Source organism: Micrasema longulum, unplaced genomic scaffold (genome assembly GCF_059751315.1).
Source record: "Micrasema longulum isolate JH-2025_06_02 unplaced genomic scaffold, ASM5975131v1 h1tg001144l, whole genome shotgun sequence".
Lineage (NCBI taxonomy): Eukaryota > Metazoa > Arthropoda > Insecta > Trichoptera > Brachycentridae > Micrasema > Micrasema longulum.
The window spans coordinates 26,802-49,069 of record NW_028278332.1 but is presented as its reverse complement, the minus strand read 5'-3'; the positions used below and the strand labels follow the sequence as shown (position 1 = coordinate 49,069).

Below are 22,268 nucleotides of genomic sequence, written 5' to 3'. Positions count from 1 at the left end.
ATTTTAGGTACATCAAAACTAGAAGTGATGTGACAACCACTGGTTCTAAACACTTAAGAATCAGTAGTTGTCGCATCCCTTACTGTGTACATTATAAAATATTTTCGCAAGTACTGTTTATAATAGGGTGTCACGCTCCATACAAATTTTATTTTTGACTATTTCAGTTTTTGGTGTAATAGATTTTAAATGTTGTATTTGGTTTATGGGAATAAGAAAACCAAAAAAAACCTTTGGAAAAAAATCATCTTCGACTCGCTAAAATGGATTGAAAATACAAAAAATAAGAAAATTATTCCTCTCAAGGAAAAAATATAAGAAAAAAACTGAAAGTTTTTATATTTTTTTCAAAATAAAGAATATTATTGATTGGTTGGTTCGTTAAAAAAAAAAACACAAAAAAAAAATTATTACAGATTAGACGAACATAAAAAATAGCATAATGGACACAAAAATACAAAATTTTACATGCGTTCTTAGGGCAGTTATTAGACTTTTTAAAGTGTATTAAAAATAAAATTAAAAATTTTGATTTTATACATATTAAAAGTTAGATGCAAAAAATAAGTAAAGATTAACTCTTCGTTTCTTCTGGATATTAGTTTAAAAAGGGGGATTTTGTAACGAGTCTCGTATCTTTTTTTTAGAAAACATATTGATGAATTTCATCTAATAAGCAATCGAATTTATCACGCAAAAAGTAAGAGTGAAACTCTACAAACATACGTAATGTTTATAAAATTAGTGAATCAAAATAAAGAGACAGGTGCAAGATAACCGCCACGGATAGATCAGAGATTGGATAGATCTCGTGGACCTACTATTCTGTGACCTGATGAGCAGTGCTTATGTTATTGCACAATTGAAGATGGAAAGAGGGGTGTAGGGAAAAGAGGAGAAGGACAAAAAATAACTTTAAATGTTAATTTTTTTTTTTTAAATGTGAAATAAATAATTATTGTTACATATATACTATAGAAAAATCCTTCACAATGCAATTTTTAATTTTTTTATTTATTTTGCATTTGAAAAAAATAAACATCACTTTTATTTTTATTACATAGTTTGTATTATTTTAAACATGGTGTTTGCTAAAAAAAAAATATATTTGCACAGAAAAGTTTTTTTTAAATGTTCCATTTTTTGGTCTTTTTTCAAAACTTTGCGGCATTTTAGCGAGCTAAAGACTTTAAAAAAAATTAATTAAATAGTGTTATTTTTTTTGTAAAACGCAACTTTTGAGACTTATTACGTTTCTGAATTGACACACCCTTATGTATAAGTACTGTGATGGTGATGTATTTTCCTTACAAAGGAGATGGGTACATCTCGAAACCGGAAGACATTAAAAACTCGGTAAGTGGTTATAAACTAATATTTACTAACATTAGTTCAAAAATTTGACCACTCATCTAATGCTATAAATATAAATAATATAATATTTCAATTATATAGTGAAAATATATTTCTGGGGAAAAAATATAACGAAAAAGAAACCTAACTCTGGAGAGCAAAAAAGTCACCGTCCTTCAAGAAATATCTAAAACATATTTTTTTTAGGAATAATATTCACTTCCCTGAACAATAATAGCATTAGCGTTTACAATAGCATTTAATATACTACGGTATTTTCATTAGCACGCTACCGAAATAAAAATGTCAGTCCGGAAAAAAATATTCTAAAGTGTATCATACACTAATAGTTATAAACACTGTTTCTTTTGTAGGTGGCAGTAGGTGGTATATGAATGTGTATAATCTCGTGTATGGTTGCGTTCTGTAGATAGATATCTGTAGTCTGTGGTTGCGTTTTGCATTATTCTGTCAGTTGGTGCAGATTGAGATATTGAGAGATCTGTGGTTAAGATTAGACAATTGAGGTTATGCGTGTATAGAACTCTGGGTCAATGGTCATTAGTGATTATTGTAATTTTTGCCGGTATCTAATATTGATTAAAGTAAAATTGCCCTGTCTTAACTCGTGCCAGTCATTGGATACTTTCTGAGGGCACACTTTTAAGCGATCCATCAACATTCCAGATTTTATAGAAAACGTTAAAAAACTGTTAAGCTCGGTGTTTTAAAAAAAAATTTTAAGGTAAAAATGTCCGCAACTGCTGGAAAAGTAATTCAATGCCGAGCGGCCGTCGCTTGGGCAGAGAAAAAGCCGTTATCCATCGAAACTATAGACGTCGCTCCTCCGCAAAAGGGAGAAGTTAGATTAAAGGTGACAGCAACTGCGCTGTGCCACACCGACGCATACACCCTTTCAGGAGCTGATCCTGAAGGATTATTTCCAGTGGTTCTCGGACACGAAGGAGGTGGAATAGTGGAAAGCGTCGGGGAAGGAGTTACGTCAGTAAAGCCCGGGGATCATGTAGTGCCTTTGTACATTCCCCAGTGCAAAGAATGCGAGTATTGTCTCAATCCGAAAACAAATTTATGTCAAAAGATAAGAATACCGCAAGGCAAGGGATTCATGCCAGATGGAACTTCTAGATTCACGTGCAAGGGAAAACAGGTATACCATTACATGGGTTGTTCTACGTTCAGCGAATACACTGTGGTGGCTGAAATATCCGTGTGCAAGGTCGCCGACACAGCTCCGTTAGACAAAGTGTGTCTTCTCGGCTGTGGAGTTCCCACGGGATACGGGGCGGCCGTTAACACAGCCGGTGTTACACCGGGGTCATCCTGCGCTATCTGGGGACTGGGAGCAGTGGGACTGGCTGTTGCGATGGGCTGTCGCGCGGCTGGTGCCACCAAAATAATTGGTATCGATTTAAATCAAGAAAAAGCCAAAGTAGCCGAAACTTTCGGCATTACGGAATTCATCAATCCAAAGGATTATCCCGATAAACCGATGCAGGAGGTGTTGGTAGAGAAGACTGGCGGACTGGACTTCACGTTCGAATGCATCGGAAATGTGAAGACCATGAGGGCAGCGCTGGAGGCTGCGCACAAGGGGTGGGGGGTGTCTGTGGTGTTGGGGGTGGCGGGGGCAGGTGAGGAGATCAGCACGCGCCCTTTCCAGCTTGTTACGGGCCGCACGTGGAAAGGAACCGCCTTCGGAGGCTGGAAGAGTCGCGATAGCGTCCCTAAACTTGTCGAAGACTACTTAAATAAGAAGATTCTCCTGGATGAATTTGTGACTCACAATTTACCATTTGATAAAATCAACGAAGCTTTTGAACTCTTACACGCTGGAAAAGCACTTCGCGCAGTTTTGCACTATTGATGTACTCTTTAGTCTTTTAAAATTATTTTTCTTTCAAAGGTTTGATATTATTTAGTGTTTAAGTTTGTTATAAAAATTCTTGGTAGAAGTTCATTCTAATCATTCTTAGTAAACAGATGATACTGATATCCGCAAACTCAGAATTTATAATTTGTGTTTTCACTGGTCTTTTATTTCTATAATAAATTATTTAGCATGATTTTCTTTTAGTTTTAAAACATATCTTTTTATATATAACTGAAATAAACATTATCTTCGAAGCTATTTTTTCTTGCTGTGTTATCATCATACTGAACTTTGAACACTATCTTAGTTGAAATATAACTGATGTAGAAAATCAGCCTGTTTTACTTTTCATGATATAAAATTTATTGGTATCATTTCAGTTGTATAAGACTTACATAGGTTTTATTTTAATAAAATATTAAAGAAGAATTAGGTTTTTCTACTAATTAAAAAAACAAATCAAAATAATATTTTTGTATTTCAATATAACATTGTTATAATAAATTGTATAAATAAAAATATATTTTTAATAATCCCCTAATATTTTTCTAAAACCATTAATTTATTATTATCTGTCATGCTCTGGAAATAATGATTGGTAAAGATGAACATATGTGTCGCATTGCTCTCCTAGAAAAAATATAAAGTGTTAATGTTAAGAATCACATAGAAAATGTTTAAAAACAATAACTAGGTATTTTTTAAATTACAGGGAATATTTGCGTTCTTACGATTTACTCGTGTGAGTTTGGAACCATTTTAAAAATAGTCTTAGATTGAAATATTGCAACACAGGGGGAAAATAAAAATTAAAAAGTATTTTTAAATCAAATAGATATATTTTAAATAATTCAGCCGGATAAATCACACCCACGTCTTTACATGGAAGAGTTAAAGAAATACGTATATTATAAGCTCTGTAAATGCCCATACTTCCACATTCCCTTCTCGAAAATGTTCTCCCCTTCTGTTGCAATATATATCAAATGATAAGTCACTCAATTATTTATAATAATTCATATTCATTTAATAAATTTTATTTAGCCTTTTCCTTACTGTCCTAAAAACATCCGCGCGTTACGGTGCTGTGTAGTCACTACACATTGAAAAAATAAGATATTTAAAAAGGGAAAAATGGAATATTAATAAGGAATGGCTTTAATTAACCATAATTCAATTCAAACATGATAATATATCAAATCTAACTGCTGAAAACATGAAAAAACCATTGAGTATCGCTAACGACTCAGGCGAAATGTGCACCCGGGGCAACCTCCCGAGAGCTACTAGCTACTAAGTAGCTAGTACTGGACTACGTGACTGGACATGCAGTGTAAGTAAGAGTGAACAAGAACACAGCTAAATTGTCTTTCTCTCGCTCGTCAATATGTGGTACCGAGAGTGAGACGTAACGAGTGTGTACGACGGACGTATTTTCTTTATTCATTTCTTCATACGCAACAATGCGAAACATTGGTATACTGTGAGTATACTTTTGATATTTATAATTTATCCCCGATTTCCGATAAAATGCTTTTTTGTGCCTAATAAGTACTTATTATTTAATAACAAATTATTTCAGTCGATACGTAAATGTGTAATGGAGGAATACTGAAAATCTAAACCCAATATTTATTATATTTATAGAGATATTATAGTTACAAGACGCAATGTGTACTAGCTACACATCACCGGGGAGGGAGGGTTAATTTGTTAGGGTATTTAAAAGATTTACCTTTGAAAAAGGACTGCGAATTCCTAGTGGCTCTGTTTCTATTCTCGAGAGCGTGATAAACTGATGTAAAGGTATTTATATTCCCCTGAGCAGCGGAGAGAAGTTTCCGTGCCGGAAGGGAGTTCCAGACACTCGTGATAGCTGTCTGTGGCTGCCCAATAGCAACGGGATACGCAGCGCTGTATTGTTTAGCTACACCTACAGCAACAATTACCTCCCCACTTCCCAATAATACTTCTACAGCTTCCTGCATAAAGGTTATACAATTTATTTATCATCTAACATTTGATCAGCTGAAATAACTCAACAACACTTCAGAAACAGAATCCTTAAAATAATAAATTTCAAATAACTCAACTTAGAAAACATGTTTTGTAAACCAACTTAAGCATCTAATTTTAGTTTATCAAATAAATTAATTTTAACAATCAATCTTTTTAAAATATAATTTTCTCGTTTTAAGATAAACTGATATTTTTGCTGTAAAGCTCTCATTAAATACAATATTTGAGTTTGTAGACAAAAAACTGGATTTCACCCCCTCAGGTGTCATTAATATTAACAATTACAACAGGAATGGAGAATACCTTAAAGAAGGGACTATGGAAGTCTAGGCTTTTACAGGACTTATGACCTGTCATTGGCTAGTTTAAGTGGCCACTTTACACACTGTGTCTACAAACATTTTGACAAACTCAAATATTGTAATAAAACCAACTGGTCCAAGAAGAAGTTTAAAAATTAGAAAATTGTTTTCAGGCGTTGCGTTGCGTTGTGATTAAAAAAAAAAAAAAAAATATTTGTTTATTTTTCCATACATATATTATTTACATAGAAATATAATTACAAAAATACACTTTAGAAAAATACATCTTAAAATTAAGCTATAACATAAATTTGAAAAAATGCCCACAAAGACTTCAGCGTCTGAGCGTGGGCCATTCCTTTTTTAATTATTAAAAATTTTAAAGTATATAAATATGGTATGACATGAAATAATTCAGTCAGATGAATCTCTTCACAACAATAAAGGTTTCAGCTCGTTAACTTCACTAAAATCAACAAATGGAAGAATTGAAGAAATATGGATGTTCAAACATAGGCAAAATGGTGAATGTTACACAGTGTGCAAAGTAGCCACTTAAACTAGCCAATGACAGGTCATAAGCCCTGTAAATGCCTAGACTTCCTTATTCCCTTCTTTAAGGTATTCTCCATCCCCGTTGTAATTTGTTACTCTCATTAAATAATTTTAAAATATTAAATATGTAGTAAAACTATTTCAATCTTTATTTTATATGGGGCTAAAATATTCACTGTAATCTGATCTACCAGCAAATTAAATGTTTGATCCAAATCAGTTTAAGTCGTAAATAATAGTATGGAATTCTAACCACCAATGTAGTTTGTACTTGCAAGTTCTAATCTTAAAACTGCACTATGTAAATAGTTCTAGATCATCATGATAAATATTACCTCGTGAGCATTCAGTCTGTGCAGCATGTCTAATGCTAATTGATGTGCTGCAGGATGTAAATTAGCCAATGATAGAAGAAGGCACGCTAAGGGCTTAGAATCTCCAATAGCTCCATATTGTAGAAACTGGTGTAAATCTGAGAAACGTCCAGATTTAACCAAAGCACGAACAAGCATTTCTGTCAAGTAATGTTGCGGGGATATCCGGTGACGTGCTAGAGAGCATAAATAATTAAGAACCACCTGTAAATGAAAAGATTTTATAAGTTCTAAAACATTTTTATTATTATGAAATGTAATTAATCAAGAAAATTGTGATACTAGCTAGCTTCCTTATTATACATACAATATTTTATTGGATTGAGTCAAATAGATTGCAACATTAATGAAATGACAGAAAAATTATACCTGAACAATATGAGTAGAGTCAGTATAATGCTGTAATACATTGGTATAAATATCCTCTTGTGATATATGTCTAACTTGAGCCGTAATGGTCTTGCTGACTGATTCGATGAACTGTCCTGAAACCTGTCCAGTTTGTTTAGCTAACTCTTGCTCTGCCCATTTTCTAAAACACAAAACATAATTATAAATATTCATTATCATAATATATCGACACTCCCTTTAAACAATTAAAAACAAAATGAGCATCGACAAATTTAAATTGCAGCAGTTATACTTAAAAATAAAAGTAATGTTTAAGGACAATAATTATAACTAACCTGTAAACTGCATTTATTTTATCAAATATTTCCATTAATGCGGCTAAATTTTTCCCACCATCCGCTGTTAATTCTTTCAGGATGTCAAAAATCGGTCCATGGCCGTCTGTTCTTCTTAGAAGGACACCGACTATTTTCTCTGGAGTAGCGCAGAGCAATCCGGCTGGTTTCAAAATAACTTTCCAAAGGCATCCTAGTCGAGCATCTATCACTATGTCTGGTTGAAATACAACCCAGTTTACAGAATCTAGTATACAATTATTAAGGAGGATTTTTCCAAAATAAATTGACATTTAAAGATATGTAGTAATAATGATGGGGTATAAAACAATATATTAAAAAAATATACATAAACTAATTTTAAATTGACTAGATGATTTTAATGAGAAAGTGCAGCCCTACAGTGAATATAAAAAATGTATTAGCAATTTAAAAAATACAAAACTTAAAAAAATCATAGCGCTGACAATACAATACAATACATTAAAATATATTTGGCTTAGTTCAATAATCTTTTAACAAAAAAAAAACTGAGCTTCCTCATTGTCCTCCTATTGAAAATTCTCACCGTGTTGAGATAATTTTGATCTTTTTAATTTAAATCGTCATCATCATCATTCCATGTCCACTCCCTAGTTGGAGCATATGATGTCCACGCGACTCGTGCCTCCATGCAACTCTAGCGGCTGCCAGCTCCTGTGCGTCCTCCCAAGTCAGGTTCGCGTCCCGCAGTTCTGACATAAATTGCCGGCGAACAGTCAGCAGTGGAGGTCCAGGACGTCGAGAGCCTGATGCCTTGTAAAGTAGACAAGCGTGGTTAAGCCTCTCGGGAGGCAGCCCAGCCAGCCGTATTGTCTCCGCTTGATGACAGTTATCACCGGAGTTTGCTGCGTCCGTTCTCTTATTACTTCATTCCTCACAAAGTAATAAGAGAACCCCGAGAGAACACCCAAGATTCTTCTGAGACACCTACTCTCAAAACTCAGTATTTTGCTGTTTTGGGTCCTAGTGAGGTGCTACGATTCGTGTTATGCGGGCGTTATATAGGCAGCATTTGGTTTTCTCTGAGTAAATATCTAATCTCCAGACAGCCTTCATACAGTTAAATGTGGCGCCTGCTACTCCTAGCCGCACTCCCAGTTCTTTTTTAAAGCTGCTAATTTCAGTATCATCAGCATCTACTCCCAGGTATTTGAAACTCTCGACTCTTTCGACGATTTCGTTTGACGGTCGGGGAATTTCGAGCATCAAGGCACAAAAGTTTTACACGGTACATGGGTTTTTGCAATGTTGATTTTTAAACCCATGCATGCGGAGTACCTAATTAGTTTATCTACAGTGACCTAAAGACCCCCCCGACTATTTTTATTTTAAAGTAACTGATATCACTCTAATGAAATTTATCAAATGCATGTATTTATAAGTTTGTGTAGATAAATTATGTTACATTTTGAAATTATTATAATTTTCTACAGTCTCGTGGTGTAGAGGTCAGCGAGCCTGCATACCTTTCAAGAGATTCTGATTCCTGACATGGTTGGCATGAAATATTTAATAAAAAAGGTGTTTCCACACTAGAATATAGTCCCTGGACTGGCACCTGAAGCGTAATACTGATCATCTTACCTTCATGTAATAAAAATTATGGTGTACCTATGCAGTGTTAATAATGTGTTAATAATAATTGGTGTACCTATGCAGTGCCCTATGCACTATTGGGTGCGGAAAGGGAATGATGATGATGATGATGATGATAATTTTCTAACCAACAATTTTTTATTATTATGTTCAATTATACCCCCCATTATCCCATCTCAGCTATAATAATTTTAAATGTTATACATATTTACAAAAAATATTGACTAAATACACTTACACACTATTTGTGCACAAATCCATCGATAAATAAAAATATCTCAAAACTACTTTATTCCTAAATGAATTAGCTAGGAACGGCAAAAAAGACCTGATCTTTTGTATGCCGTGTGAGTACTATCCCTATTTAATCCAATGTTTAAATCAGAGGTTCCCAAACTTTTTTGTGTCGTAGACCCCTTGCCATGTTTTTCGGTTTTTGGTAGCTGATATTGATTTTTCATAAATTTCTAACTGTAGTGAAGTTTAGTGTTAAAAACTTAAAGTTAAAACAAATGTTAAGTTTTATACATTTATTAATTGATTTTAAATTAAAACTAATTAAAATAAAATTTTATATCTGTTATATAAAATAAACGTAACATAAAATAAACTAAGCAATAAGTAAATGTTTTTAGTGGGAAGGATGAGCCTAATGCTTTAATAATAATTTTTCAACATTTGGCGTCAATTTTGTCAGGTTTAATCTTAAATCTCCTCGGCCAATGATGTCCAGTCTGTTTCTTTTTTCGTTAGGAGATTGGTAACAGCGCTGAACACCCTTTCCACTAGGTATGACGATGGAAAGGAAATTAAAAATTTGCTCGCTATATTCCATAATACAGGATAAGTAACGGGTATGTTTTTTTGCAGCCCGAAGTACTATCAGTGTATGTTGAGACCCCCATTTTCATTTCATGGACCCCCAAATTTATTTTTCGTTGACGTAGACCCCTTGCAGGTTGTCATAGACCCCTGGGTGTCGATTTAAACCACTTTGGGAATCACTGGTTTAAATAAACATTTCAATGGTTATTAAAAGGTACTATGAAATATAAATAACATGTTCCTTTCAAGCACTATGCAATGTTAAAACAGATAATAAGAGGAAGGTTATCTTCAGTTAGATATTGGCTTCATTAAAGACATATCGTCATTGTGCCGGCAATATCTGTTAAGTGACGTTTCAAACAATTTTAAGATAATTTAAAGAATGTATCTTCTGATGATGGATATTCTTTTTTACAATTTTTTTTATTGATTTAAAAGGAAAAATACCTAATTTTATTTTGAAAAAATATTGAAATATTTTTTGTTGAAACAAAATTGTGTTATCTTAATGAGAAGATAAAAATGCTAGCGCAATGACGATATGTACTAAGAGTATACACAACAGTCCCGTTTAACCGAATTTGATGGAACCGATGAGATTTCGACTAAACGAAAATTCGTTCATAGCAAAATGTACGGCATAGATTGTATGTACGGTATTGTTACAACAACTCATTTTCCCTTTTCTGCCATTATCACTGCAGATCACTAAACAATATTGACATACTAAACACAACATAAATAAAGAAATCAAAAAGATTTGCAAAGAAGATAACACAATTCTATTTAAGCATTGTGGGGTACTTCCGGTGAAGCAACTTTACCACTTTAAGCTAATAATAAAGCATTTTGATGAGGAAAAAACCCTGCTTAGTCACCAACATGGAATAAGTTCGATAACAGCCATGAAACTGGTAGAGTCTAGAGCACAAAACTTCTCGTGATAATTTACTAATTTTTTTTTTTTAATGTATTAGAAACGGGCCGATTAACTTTTATTTATTATTAGTTTGGCGCGATCTAGATTTTGTTTACTTTTGTACATTATTTTGAATATATAATTTAAAAAAACATGACAAATAATACACTACTAATATACCAAAATTATCATGAGCCAGCCACATCAGACAGAATTTAAAACATAACTGACAAGTGTCCTAGGACAGTGACAACAGTGTGGTGGGGGTTGAATTAGTGAACAGTCAACGCTACGAGTTCTCACGCAGCACCGGCCGAATGGTTGTGTACCGTCCATGCTCCCGCGACGCTTACTATATGAAAGCAGTGTTGAATATGGTGATGCAAAAAGTATTTCAGTGATTCTGTTGATCTGTAAATTCGGTTAAATAGGACTATTATGTACTTTGGTTTTAAAAAAGTACCTTTGTTGATTATCCTTTGAAATGTTGATCTTTGACAGTATGGAGTAGGAAATGACCTAAAATAATGAAAAAGGATACACATAGGGCATTGCTGTTCCGGCAATATAACTGGTTTGAGTGATTTAGGTGGAGCTATCGGTGCATGAACTATTGTGTTGTTTTCCAAAACTCCGTTTTCCATTATATCAAACAACATTGATGTTTGACTAGCCTGAAAATGATATTAATATTTAAATTACGAATAAATACAGAGGGATTAACAGGAAAATTTGAAGTGCATCAAAACAAATAATATACTCATTGAGAATATTATTATAAATTGTTTAATTGTGTACAATATTGTGCTTTAAATAAATATAATATCAAAGTAACTTGGTGTACTTAGTAAACAGTGATGTACCACTATATAAATTATAATTTACTGATTTTGAAATAACATATTTATCAAGATAAATTATAACCAATGTTAATTTATATTGACATTTATTGCATCTGAGAGGTGAAACATTTCTGAGAAGGAATATGGAAGTCTAGGCATTTACAGGGCTCATGATCTGTCATTGACTGGTTTAAGTCAACAGATGGAAGGGTTGAGGAAATTTGGATGTTCAAACATTGGCAGAATAATGAATGCTACACAGTATCTATGTAAAGTAATCACTTAAACTAGCCAATGTCAGTCGTAAGCCTTGTAAATGTCCAGTCTTCCATCTACCCTCCTAAAAAATATTTTCCCTCTTTGTTAGAATAAATGTCAATCTTGATAACTCCCTAGAAGGTGGAATAAAGACTTATCTTATAGACATACTAAAAATATTTTAATTAAATGTCTAAATTTGTTGCAACAGAAAGGGAAAACATTGCAGGAGACTTATATCCGTATGCAGAGACAAAACTTAAGGTGAGGAAAGTACATTATAATCTCATATGCAGAGAATAACCCGCAGGTGAAGACAGTAGAATGTACTTTCCTCACCTTAAGTTTTGTCTCTGCATACGGGTATTATATACTATTAAGAGTGTTGTCCAGATGCCCTTTGAAATATATGTTTGTTTATGAAATAATATGTTATTTTTATTTTTGAAATTATTTTATTATGTACGTGCTTCCACTTTCCATTATGTTGTATCCCAACTCAACACAGGACCCTTGGCCTCATAGAGTTTGGGATACGGTATTATTGTATTTTTTCGTAATATGTATGTATTTGTATGAATAAATGGAATCGGGTTGTGGTCCTGTGGCTAGTGTCTCGGACTCACGGACCAAAGGTCTGTGGTTCGAATCCCACTTTACCCCAACTTGATTCCCATTTTCTAATAGTGAGTTATTTACAACTCGTTGAAAATGGCCCTCAAAATTAAATATTTGGGTAAATCATAAGAACGCAAATATTTCTTTTTCTATAAAAAAAAAAAAATAAAAAATAAAATAAAATAAAATAAATAAATAAATAAATAGAGAAGTCTAGGCATTTAGAGGGCTTATAAGCTGTCATTGGCTGGTTTAAGTTGCCACTTTACACAATGTGATACATTTAAACTCCTTGTCTAAAAAAATTTGGACAAACTGAAAATCGTCAACAGATGGAAGAATTGAGGAAATATAGATGTTTAAATATAGGCAGAATGGCGAATGTTACCAGTGCATAAAGTGACCACTTAATCCAGCCAATGACAGTTCATAAGCCCTGTAAATGCCTAGACTTCCAAATTCCCTTCTCAAAAATGTTTTCCCCTTCTGTTACAACAAATTTATAACTCCCTAGGGAGGAAATCCAGCCTGTCTACAAACATTTGGACATACTCAAAACATTGTTGATTAATTACGTGTTACAATACAATACTATACATTAGACGATAAAACACGGGAGTCTACTTTTTGCTGTTTTAAATTTAAAAATGCAGAAATTATCACAATAAGCTATTTTACACAAGAATAAAACACCGAAGTCCATTTTCGTCATAAAAAGTTACATGCTTTGGAAATCCCACAATCACAAAATCTTGTTTCCTGAATATTTCGTTCAATGTGACTTCCATTGTTTATCCTTTAAGGTACAGATATAATATTGTGAAACAATTATAATCATTTTATGATTCCAAAAACGACATAGAGAGATTTCTCAAAAGAATGATGATTTTTACAAGGAAATCGTTGTTTTTAATTGAATGAAAAAATCTACAGAACTAAATAATTACATACAAAAATATTAATATGGTTAATTTTGTTTTCATTTAAAATATGCAGTCGAACTTGGTGAAGAAGATGGGACCTACTGAATTTGCTCGTTATAAGCATTACTCGTAAGAACAGGGAAAGGTTTTTTTAAATCCAATCACCATTGCATATTTTCACTAAGTAAACAAATATACGTAATTATAACTCATACAGATAATTTTAAAATAAAACTATTAAAGGAAATTATAATAAGTGCTTATAAACATACTACTTTCTAAATTTCCTGTTTTTAGTGTTTTTCCACAATGTTGACACTTTGGGTAAAGAACGTTTTACACACTTCAACATTTTTCACGGCACAATCTATTTCACAAATATATAATTTCCACTTTTTCATGAATCGAGAGACACTTCCACTTGTTAGCAGATGTGTTTATAATTCAAAGGTTAGATTTTAACTGCATCACCCACTTGTGATGTTTATTATGCATTGACCATAACATAACATAAAAATAAATTTTTAAAAACATAGTAAATACCCCCGAAACAAGAATGTCATTCATAAACTACTTTTGTAAATTCAAAAATTATAAATTGTAATGAGGTGTCGAGCCGGTATTTACTGACTTTACAAAGCTTGGATATTTTACAAGCAATTTCAACCATATGTGTGATACTTGGTCAATCATGTTGGCGAAAACACCAATTAGATACTTAGAAACTTATGTAATCCGATCCCAACGCCCAGCGACATTGGTCCTAAGTTAGCCGGCCATTCAGGTTTTATTATTTAGGTTCTTATTTTGACAACTATGTTTTTAAATTTGAATTTAATTTAATTAAATTTTGACAACTTTGTTAATGTGTGGAGAAAACCATGAACTAAAATATCAACTAATGTTTCCTCATTATATCTGAGATCTCACTATTTCCGTGATTGTTAACCAAGTTTGACTGTATGTAGATATTTATTTATTTATTTATTGTGGATAACTTATATAGCGCCATTTTCGTAATAAAATACCTCAAGGGCGCTTTACATGGTGATTCTACTGTTAAGTTAATTTAATTGAAGCTTTAAATTTGTAATTTGATTAAAATAATTTATTTTGTTGTCACGTGCTACGGATTTATTCAAATGATTTAGAGAACAAGTGGGTTTTAAGTTTTTTCCGAAACATCACTTCACTTTCACAGCCTCGCACCTCTGCTGGGAGAGCATTCCATGCCATAGGGCCTGCGACCGCAAATGCGCGCTCACCAAATTTAGTGCGCTAGATAATAAGATAATAGATAATAAGAAATGTAACAGTAAATTTTTACTTTTAAATAAATTACCTGATGATGCACAACTACCAAATCATCAACAACATTAATAGCAAATCTCCCAACCAATCCGGTACGAAGGGCATGGATTTTATGGTGACCAGAAGCATCCAGTGGAAGAGCCAACACTTCCGCCGGGCATTCACTACCGTGCCGCAAGATGAGACACCACGGAGACTCGTACAGCCTCGCACAACTCACATCACGTTCACTTACTGCTCTGGAACCTTCCACTAAAAAATATTTATAGCATTATCGCATGAGAAACTGCAACTTTGAGTCATCATAAACACATTTAAAACACCATTAAAACAATATCATCATCATCTTCATTCCCCTTTCCACACCCGATGGTGCGTAGGTGCATTTGTAAATCAAATGCAGCGTATTCCGATCATCTGTTACATGAAGGTAAGGTGATCAGTCCTACACTTCAGGCGCCGGTCCAGGAACAATGAAGCATTGGGGTTAAAACAACCTTCACATCCACTCTGCCAGGAATCGAACCCAGAGCCTTAAGAATAGTAGGCAGACTTATCTTCACTTGATTTCTTTATTAAAGCAGCCATCGAGTCGAAAACACTCATCCACTCAAACACAGCCTTGTATTCTTCATCCGCCTGGATACAGAAACAATGCCACAAAATTTAATAAATACATATTGTTATTTTTTCCATGATTCTTTTTTTTATGATAGAACTAATACAAGATTAAATTAGCTCATTCAAAAACCCATTTATTAACCCGATAGCTTTACCGGGTATAAATATATTAAGTATGTACAAATATTTGAGAAATTACAAATATCAAATAAGAAATTTGTGGACCCGTGGCTAGCATTGCGGACTCACGAAACAAAGGTTCGAGGTTCGCACCCCCGTCTACAACAACTCGATTCCCATTTTCTAATAGTGAATTATTTACAATTCATTGAAAATGGCCCCCAAAATTGAAATATTTTAATAAATTATAAGAACGAAAATATTTCCTTTATTATAAAACAAAAAAATAAATAAATGCCATATCTTATTTCATGCTGACAATACATTTCAGTACTCAACTGATGATTTACTAGCACAACAAGATTTGAGAGCTTTTCTTTGTGTAAATAAATATGATATGGATAATTTTTCCAGAATTTTTACTTCATTTGAGCCGAGTTGTGGTTTTGCATTAGTGTTGCGAATTCCAATTCAGAGGTAAGGTTACTCTTCACATCTTGTTTTTTATTTCAACATGGTTATTTACAACATATTCAAATGGCCACAAGATTAAAATATTCAGTTGCATTGATAAGATGATTTTTTTTTATCAATTTAGTATCCAAAAAGTGATTAATATTGAGAGATTTAAAATGGGTGTTAAATTAAAATATTTGGATGAAACATAAGAACACAAATATATATTTTTTTTTTAAATAATAAGGCATAACCAAAATGTGATTGAGACAGAGCCCGTAGAGATTGATTATTCGGGTTGTGGTCCTGTGGCTAGTGTCTCGGACTCACGGACCAAAGGTCTGTGGTTCGAATCCCACTCTACCCCAACTTGATTCCATTTTCTAATAGTGAGTTATTTACAACTCATTGAAAATGGCCCCAAAAATGAAATATTTGGGTAAATCATAAGAACGCAAATATTTATTTAAAAAATTTTTTTTTAAAGATATTTAAATCTAAAATAATAAATACGGGACCTACTTTCAACTTTTGGTAGCTTTGTGATGGAGGAGTTGTGCAGTAAAAACGGATGCAAATAAACTCCATTTTCACTGGCAAGCAGGACAACTTTACTTCGAGCACACCATGAAAACCATGAAGCACTGAAAAAACGTTGCACAGGTATTTATAGTGATTGTCCAAGTTATTAGCAGACAAATTCAAAATCGAAGTTTAAGTGAGCCGTGAGCCTTAGAGTAATAAAATGCCACTGACTAATAGTCGCCCATACAGACAAAAACCATGCTATGATTGTCAACCACAAAGTTGGCTACAGTTTACAGCAATACAACGGGCCATACGTACCCAAGCACAAACCGAGACCGTCCATTACATGTTTGTTGTCTATTATAAAAACCCAACCAAAAATTTTTAACACTTTCTATGCAATAGAGCTAAAGGTCTTCTCCATAGAATTAAAAATAGTCCAGAAGGAGCGTAGAATCATATTTAAATACATCGGACTGTGTCCAAAAATCCCCCTACTGTGCCCTACTTTCGCCGCGCACATTCGTTATGTCGTCGCGTAATGTTGCACGATGGGAATAAATATAATCATAACACAAAAAATTTATTGTGCACGCGCATATATTGATTGACACAATAGAGTAGATATGTAAAGGGTCATTTAATAAGAGTAATTGAATTAATAAACTTTGAACTTAAAATAAAAAACTAATTTTATTTTACATAAAACTGATATTTTTAGATCTGTTTTAAAGATAATGTCGTTCAAATGTCCACCACAGTGTTCTTCAATCCAAGGTCCAATTTTCATTAGTTCTCTCATTAGATGAGCAAAGTAGGGTAAAAAAAATTACTACCCTGGCAACACTAACGAAATGTTTATTTTGTTTTCTTCCACAATCTGACAGATAGAAAAGTAATTCAAGTTTTAAGTAATGTATTTGCTATTTACACATTCATTTGCTAATTACAAATGAAATGTGATCTCATCCTGTTTCTTTAAGATCCTAGCAGTATTGCTACACTTTAAAAGGACACAACACGGCATAGTTGAATTCAAATCAGGAGTTGCATACTAAGTGAAGTTTACAAAGAAACTAATGGGTCAAAACGTAAAACTACAAATTTATCAGTAGTTTAGTCGCCTTCTGTTTGATGCTTGTATGCGGTTTCTGGACTATTTTTAATTCTATGGTCTTCTCTATTGAATTATTACATGAGCAGAGTTGCAATTCCAATGTTGGAAAAAAAGTTTTTTTTTATAAAATGAAAAAATAGGGGAGGTTAGCAAACCATGAAACCTATAGTAATTTGTTTGTATTTTTTTAAAGAAATTTACTGATTGTGTAAAAAGATTAACAAAAAATATTATATTAGAATACAGTTCCGTTTAATGAAAAAAGCATTCCATATATACGGAACTGTATTCTGGAGGCTCTCAGAGGGTAGGGAAACCAAATTTTTGTTTTTTTTTAAAAAAGGTTATTTTGTTATTTCAATGACAACCGATCTCTAAAATTTCAGCATGATATATGAAAAAATGTACGTAAAAGTACGAAGTTTTATGTAAAGTTTTCCTCTATCTAATTCACTCCTCAGAATTATAAATGCCACCAAAATAATTCATGATGAAAAACTTCTACAGATTTGATTGGTGATATTGCTTGGGTCATTTTTAAAACATTCCTAACTGTTCTACTTAAACTGAACATCTTTGTATAAAATATTTTTTTTTTTAAATAATTTAAATGCATGCAAATCCCAGTATTGCATGTTGGTGTAATTTATGTCATGGTGAAAAGAAGGGTACGTCTCGAAACCGGTAGACATAGAAAGTCGATAAGTGGCTATATACAAATATTTACTAATGTTTATTAAAATGTTCAACCAAAAAATTCGTACTTCAAATTTTAACAATAAAATTATTTTTGATAAAATTATTCATGCTATTTTTCATTTAAAGTTATAAAAAATGCAACAAGAAAAATTGCTGTCAATTTAAATTTATAATATATATGTTATTCAAATGGTTATTATTGCAATTTACACATCCTATTTATTTACGCACGTAATTGTGAAGTGAAAAAAAGTTTATAAAATTTATATTTGAAGCACTAACTATAAAACGAAACTATTCTACGAAATGCTATATAGACGATACCTATTGCCTTTTTACAGGGACGGACCAAGAACTACAGACATACCGTAATTTCCTAAATTCATTACATAAAGAAATAAAATTTAGGTACTTTAGAAACAGAAAAAGATGAAAAATCAAACTTTCTTGACTTGTCTTTAACAATGAAAAATTGATTTCGATATCTACTGCACATACAGACACAATTATTCATAATTTCTCAAATGATAATATAAATAAACAATGGTACTTAATGTTATAGAATGTTAATTAATATTCCACTGGCTAATTTAAAAAAATAATTTAATACAATAAAACAGATTGCTAATAATAATGGATATAATGAGAACTTAATTGATAAAATATAATAACAAAAACAAAAATACAAACTTATAAATCAATATTTATATTCTACTCCCACAATAAATAAAACTAGCTCACCCAAACAATGGAGGCGGATTCTTTTTATAAATGTCTATTTTTCTAAACAATTATCTAATTCCCTAACATCAAACATTAAACCTGCATTCTACAAAACTAATAATATAGGAACATTGTTTAAAAAATCACAAAGATTAAGTCCCTATAGTCCTTAAAATATAGCTTGATTAGAATGACAGCTGTCAAACTAATTTCATTAGTGATGGGAAATTACTGATCACTGATCAAATCGATTTTATCAGTTATTTCATGCAATCATAAAACTCTGTTTCCGAAAATTGATATAAAAAACGAAAAAACAAACTTATTATAGTGTGTTTAACATAATTGTTCGGCAAAAAATGAGACATTTATACTTTTTTCATGAACAACATCGAAACTAATAATTGTTTTACTCAATCAATTTACATAGATCAATTTGTCCCATCTCTAATGTTTTTGCAAAATGATGACCTTGTAAGAACGTCGTTAATAATTAGGTTTATTTTAGTTTTTTTTTAGCTGTAAAGCTGATTTTATATACTAATGTTGATTTATGTTTCAAGCATTGTAATAAAAAATAAAAAAAACACGCAGATACAAATGATTTTTCGTGTGTCAATATGAATAACTCCTTTGACGTTACTACAAAGTCATGTCGTCACTTTTTCTGACAACTGTCATTCTAATCATGTTACATTTTAAGGACTATAAATATAATAAATCTGGCGAATAACAATTAAATTGTAATGGTTGTGATTCAATCTACATTGGAAAAACTAAAAGAAACTTTAATATGAGAGTAAAAGAACATTTAAGGTGCCTAAATGATATTTTTTTCTGAATTCACAAACCATCTGATAGAAAATAATCATAATTTTAATGACAATAAATTAATGAAGACACTGGATTAAAAGTTCACATTTCCACCTGAGTATGGGTAACTCTGAGTACCCAAAACTTGTGTTCTAACTAATATTAAACTAGTGTGTGTTGTATATACACAAAAAGATTTATAGTATATTAAAATTGTTATTCCACAAAGTAAATGCTGAAACAATAAATAATACAGTCAGTATGTACTTATTTGTAGAATGTTTTACCTTATCGAAGTAGATTTTAAACTTTTCAATTGCTTCTTTTCTGGTAAAACTTGCAGTAATTCAATACCATGATCTGATATTAATGCCAACTCATTCCCCTTCGTCCATACAAATCCCAGCAACACACCATTTTTCCATTTGCAGTTTTGGGAATATTCAGCAGCAGTGGGAGACAAATTTTCAAAGTTCATAAAATCAACCGATGAATGTGATCTTTGTATAGCTAGGACAGATAAATCGGGGGAGAATTTGATAAACTTAATATGTCCTTTATCTTCCATACGAAATGTCGTGCAGCTATTTTGATCTGGACCTTTTACAATAACACCAGTTACTCCACTGGATCGAACGGCAAAAACCTAAGATTTACACAAAAATTATTGAATGCAAAGCCACTTAAATTTGCATAACAAAATGTTAGTTATATTGTCAGGTGAAAGGAACAAGAGCTACCTGGTTAGTAAACATAAATAACCATATAAATATAACTATCACGATTACAACGTCATGATTATATCAGTGCTTTTATTTTGTGAGAAATCATTATTATTCTACAGCAGGTACGCCCCCTGAGGCAGAAATATATTTTTTTAATAATCGTATTTTTTGCTTGGGGTTTGTATTATAGTGAATTTCAAAATTACCTGTCCATTTGTATCGTCAAAAAAAACATTAGTGAGCTGACTGACGGCGTCGAATCTGATAGGATTTTCCGAGAGTTGCAAATAGAATTCATCTACATTTGTTTGTCTTGTGCTCGACATAGTCATTTTAAAATATGTTTTTACTTGCTACCGAACGAATAAAGAAGAACTCTTTTTTCTTTTAGCTATTATTCCATAATTACGTTTTTACGATTCGACTCAAGGTTCTACAAAATTGCAAAGTTTTTGACAGATTCTGACATTGACAGTAAAGGTAGAAGAATGCAGAGAACAATAATGAATACACACTTGACAATCCAGTCCACCACCAATACATATGTAAGCGAGAAACATTCAGTGCAAGATAAAATGAAAAAAAAAACAACTGTCAAAATCCGAATCAAGAAGAAAAAATAAAACTTTTAGTATCTACCTACGACCGAAAGCGTTCATCTAAAAATTAAACTGCAACAAATAATATTTTGCATAAAATAGGATTAATATTGTAGACGACTGGAGTTCAAACCTCATAGTCCACAAAACTATTCGGGACCAACTCGATAAAAAGAAAAATAATTTAGGGGACTGATTTACTTTAAATTTAACAAATTATAGGTTATTCAAATTTATTATTGGGGTCAAAAGTACTGGAGACTGTTTACTACTTTGCTTAGATTATTTACAAATGAAATTAATTTAGTTTTAATTAGAATTACACAATCATGACGGGAAATTAAAGTAGACAAAATACATGGCGAATTAAATTTTTATTCCACATATCCGATATGGCACCAGAAAGATGCGATCTCCCATTTAATCCCAAATTTCCAATCGGCTGATGTTCCCTCTTCCTCTCAATTAGCGGAGAAGCGGACAGCTTCCGTCTTTTTAAACGCGCGAACGCGGAACTCGATTTTACAGCCTCCGAGATAATCTAATCTCATCTTATATTTTTTTTCTCAATCTCGCCGCCATCTCAAACAAACTACGCCAAATAACCTTTTTATTCATTTTTATTTAGATTTTTTCTTTTTATTTATAAAAAAATAATGTTGAAGAAAATATAATTCGAACATTTTATAACTTCTAAATCCGCAAACGCAACGTTTCATGTGACTTTAAACCTTGTATTTTTATCAATTTACTTCAATGTTATTTTCGAAAACGAATCTAAAAATAATTTTCCATCAGTAACATTATGTTAAAATCATAAAAATACGTATATACTTTTATTCCACTTTTATTTATAATTTTTTGCCAGTGACCAGTTAATTCTTATCGATTAGTTTCATTATTTGTATTTTAATGGATACAACAATGGGGAATAAACTGCCAACCAGCGGCCCCTTTTATAGTTTTATTTAAATTTAAATATATATAATTCAAATATATTTTCATTATAAAACTTCATAAAATTATATAATTTACACCAGATTTTATTATATATATTTAAACAAAACTTATATTCATATAATTGTTTTTACCTTATACTTAAACGATTTTAATTTAAATTCTTTTATTTCCATAATTAAATACACTCATGATTTATTACCCCTGCTTACACTTGTATATAACGTAGAAATTTGTTTAGTCTCCCACCAGTCTGACAATGTCAGTCACGACAAAACCCGGTCACTGATGAAAATTTATAAATAAAAGTGGAATAAAAGTAAATACGTATTTTTATTATTATAATTAAAATGCAGTTCCACCAAGAAATGTCAGTAGAAAATCTCAATATAG

At 32.1% G+C, this 22,268-nt stretch overlaps 2 protein-coding genes across 2 annotated transcripts; one reads left to right on the top strand and one right to left on the bottom strand.

The window, feature by feature from the left end:
- Positions 1-1,857: 1,857 nt before the first annotated feature.
- On the bottom strand, positions 1,858-20,874 carry Bulli (regulator of MON1-CCZ1 complex protein bulli). Its single transcript, XM_088233728.1, has 10 exons — positions 20,526-20,874; positions 19,882-20,240; positions 16,237-16,358; positions 14,549-14,769; positions 11,107-11,239; positions 7,181-7,427; positions 6,864-7,026; positions 6,456-6,698; positions 4,980-5,226; positions 1,858-3,874 (listed from the first exon to the last, which is right to left on the bottom strand). The coding sequence occupies exons 1-10, from the start codon at positions 20,649-20,651 to the stop codon at positions 3,813-3,815; spliced, it is 1,923 nt and encodes a 640-aa protein (XP_088089854.1). The 5' UTR covers positions 20,652-20,874; the 3' UTR covers positions 1,858-3,812.
- Positions 2,105-3,498, top strand: Fdh (alcohol dehydrogenase class-3 Fdh). Its single transcript, XM_088233729.1, has one exon. It carries the CDS (start codon positions 2,105-2,107, stop codon positions 3,236-3,238), a length of 1,134 nt encoding a protein of 377 aa, XP_088089855.1. The 3' UTR covers positions 3,239-3,498.
- Positions 20,875-22,268: the final 1,394 nt, after the last annotated feature.

Coding starts and splice junctions, on each gene's coding strand:
- Fdh (XM_088233729.1), top strand. CDS start 2,105: ATGTCCGCAACTGCTGGAAAAGTAATTCAATGCCGAGCGGCCGTCGCT.
- Bulli (XM_088233728.1), bottom strand. CDS start 20,651: ATGACTATGTCGAGCACAAGACAAACAAATGTAGATGAATTCTATTTG. Junction 16,359..19,881: donor TTAAAATCTACTTCGATAAG/GTAAAACATTCT, acceptor ACGTTTTTTCAG/TGCTTCATGGTTTTCATGGT. Junction 3,875..4,979: donor TTCGCAGTCCTTTTTCAAAG/GTAAATCTTTTA, acceptor TATTTTTTCTAG/GAGAGCAATGCGACACATAT.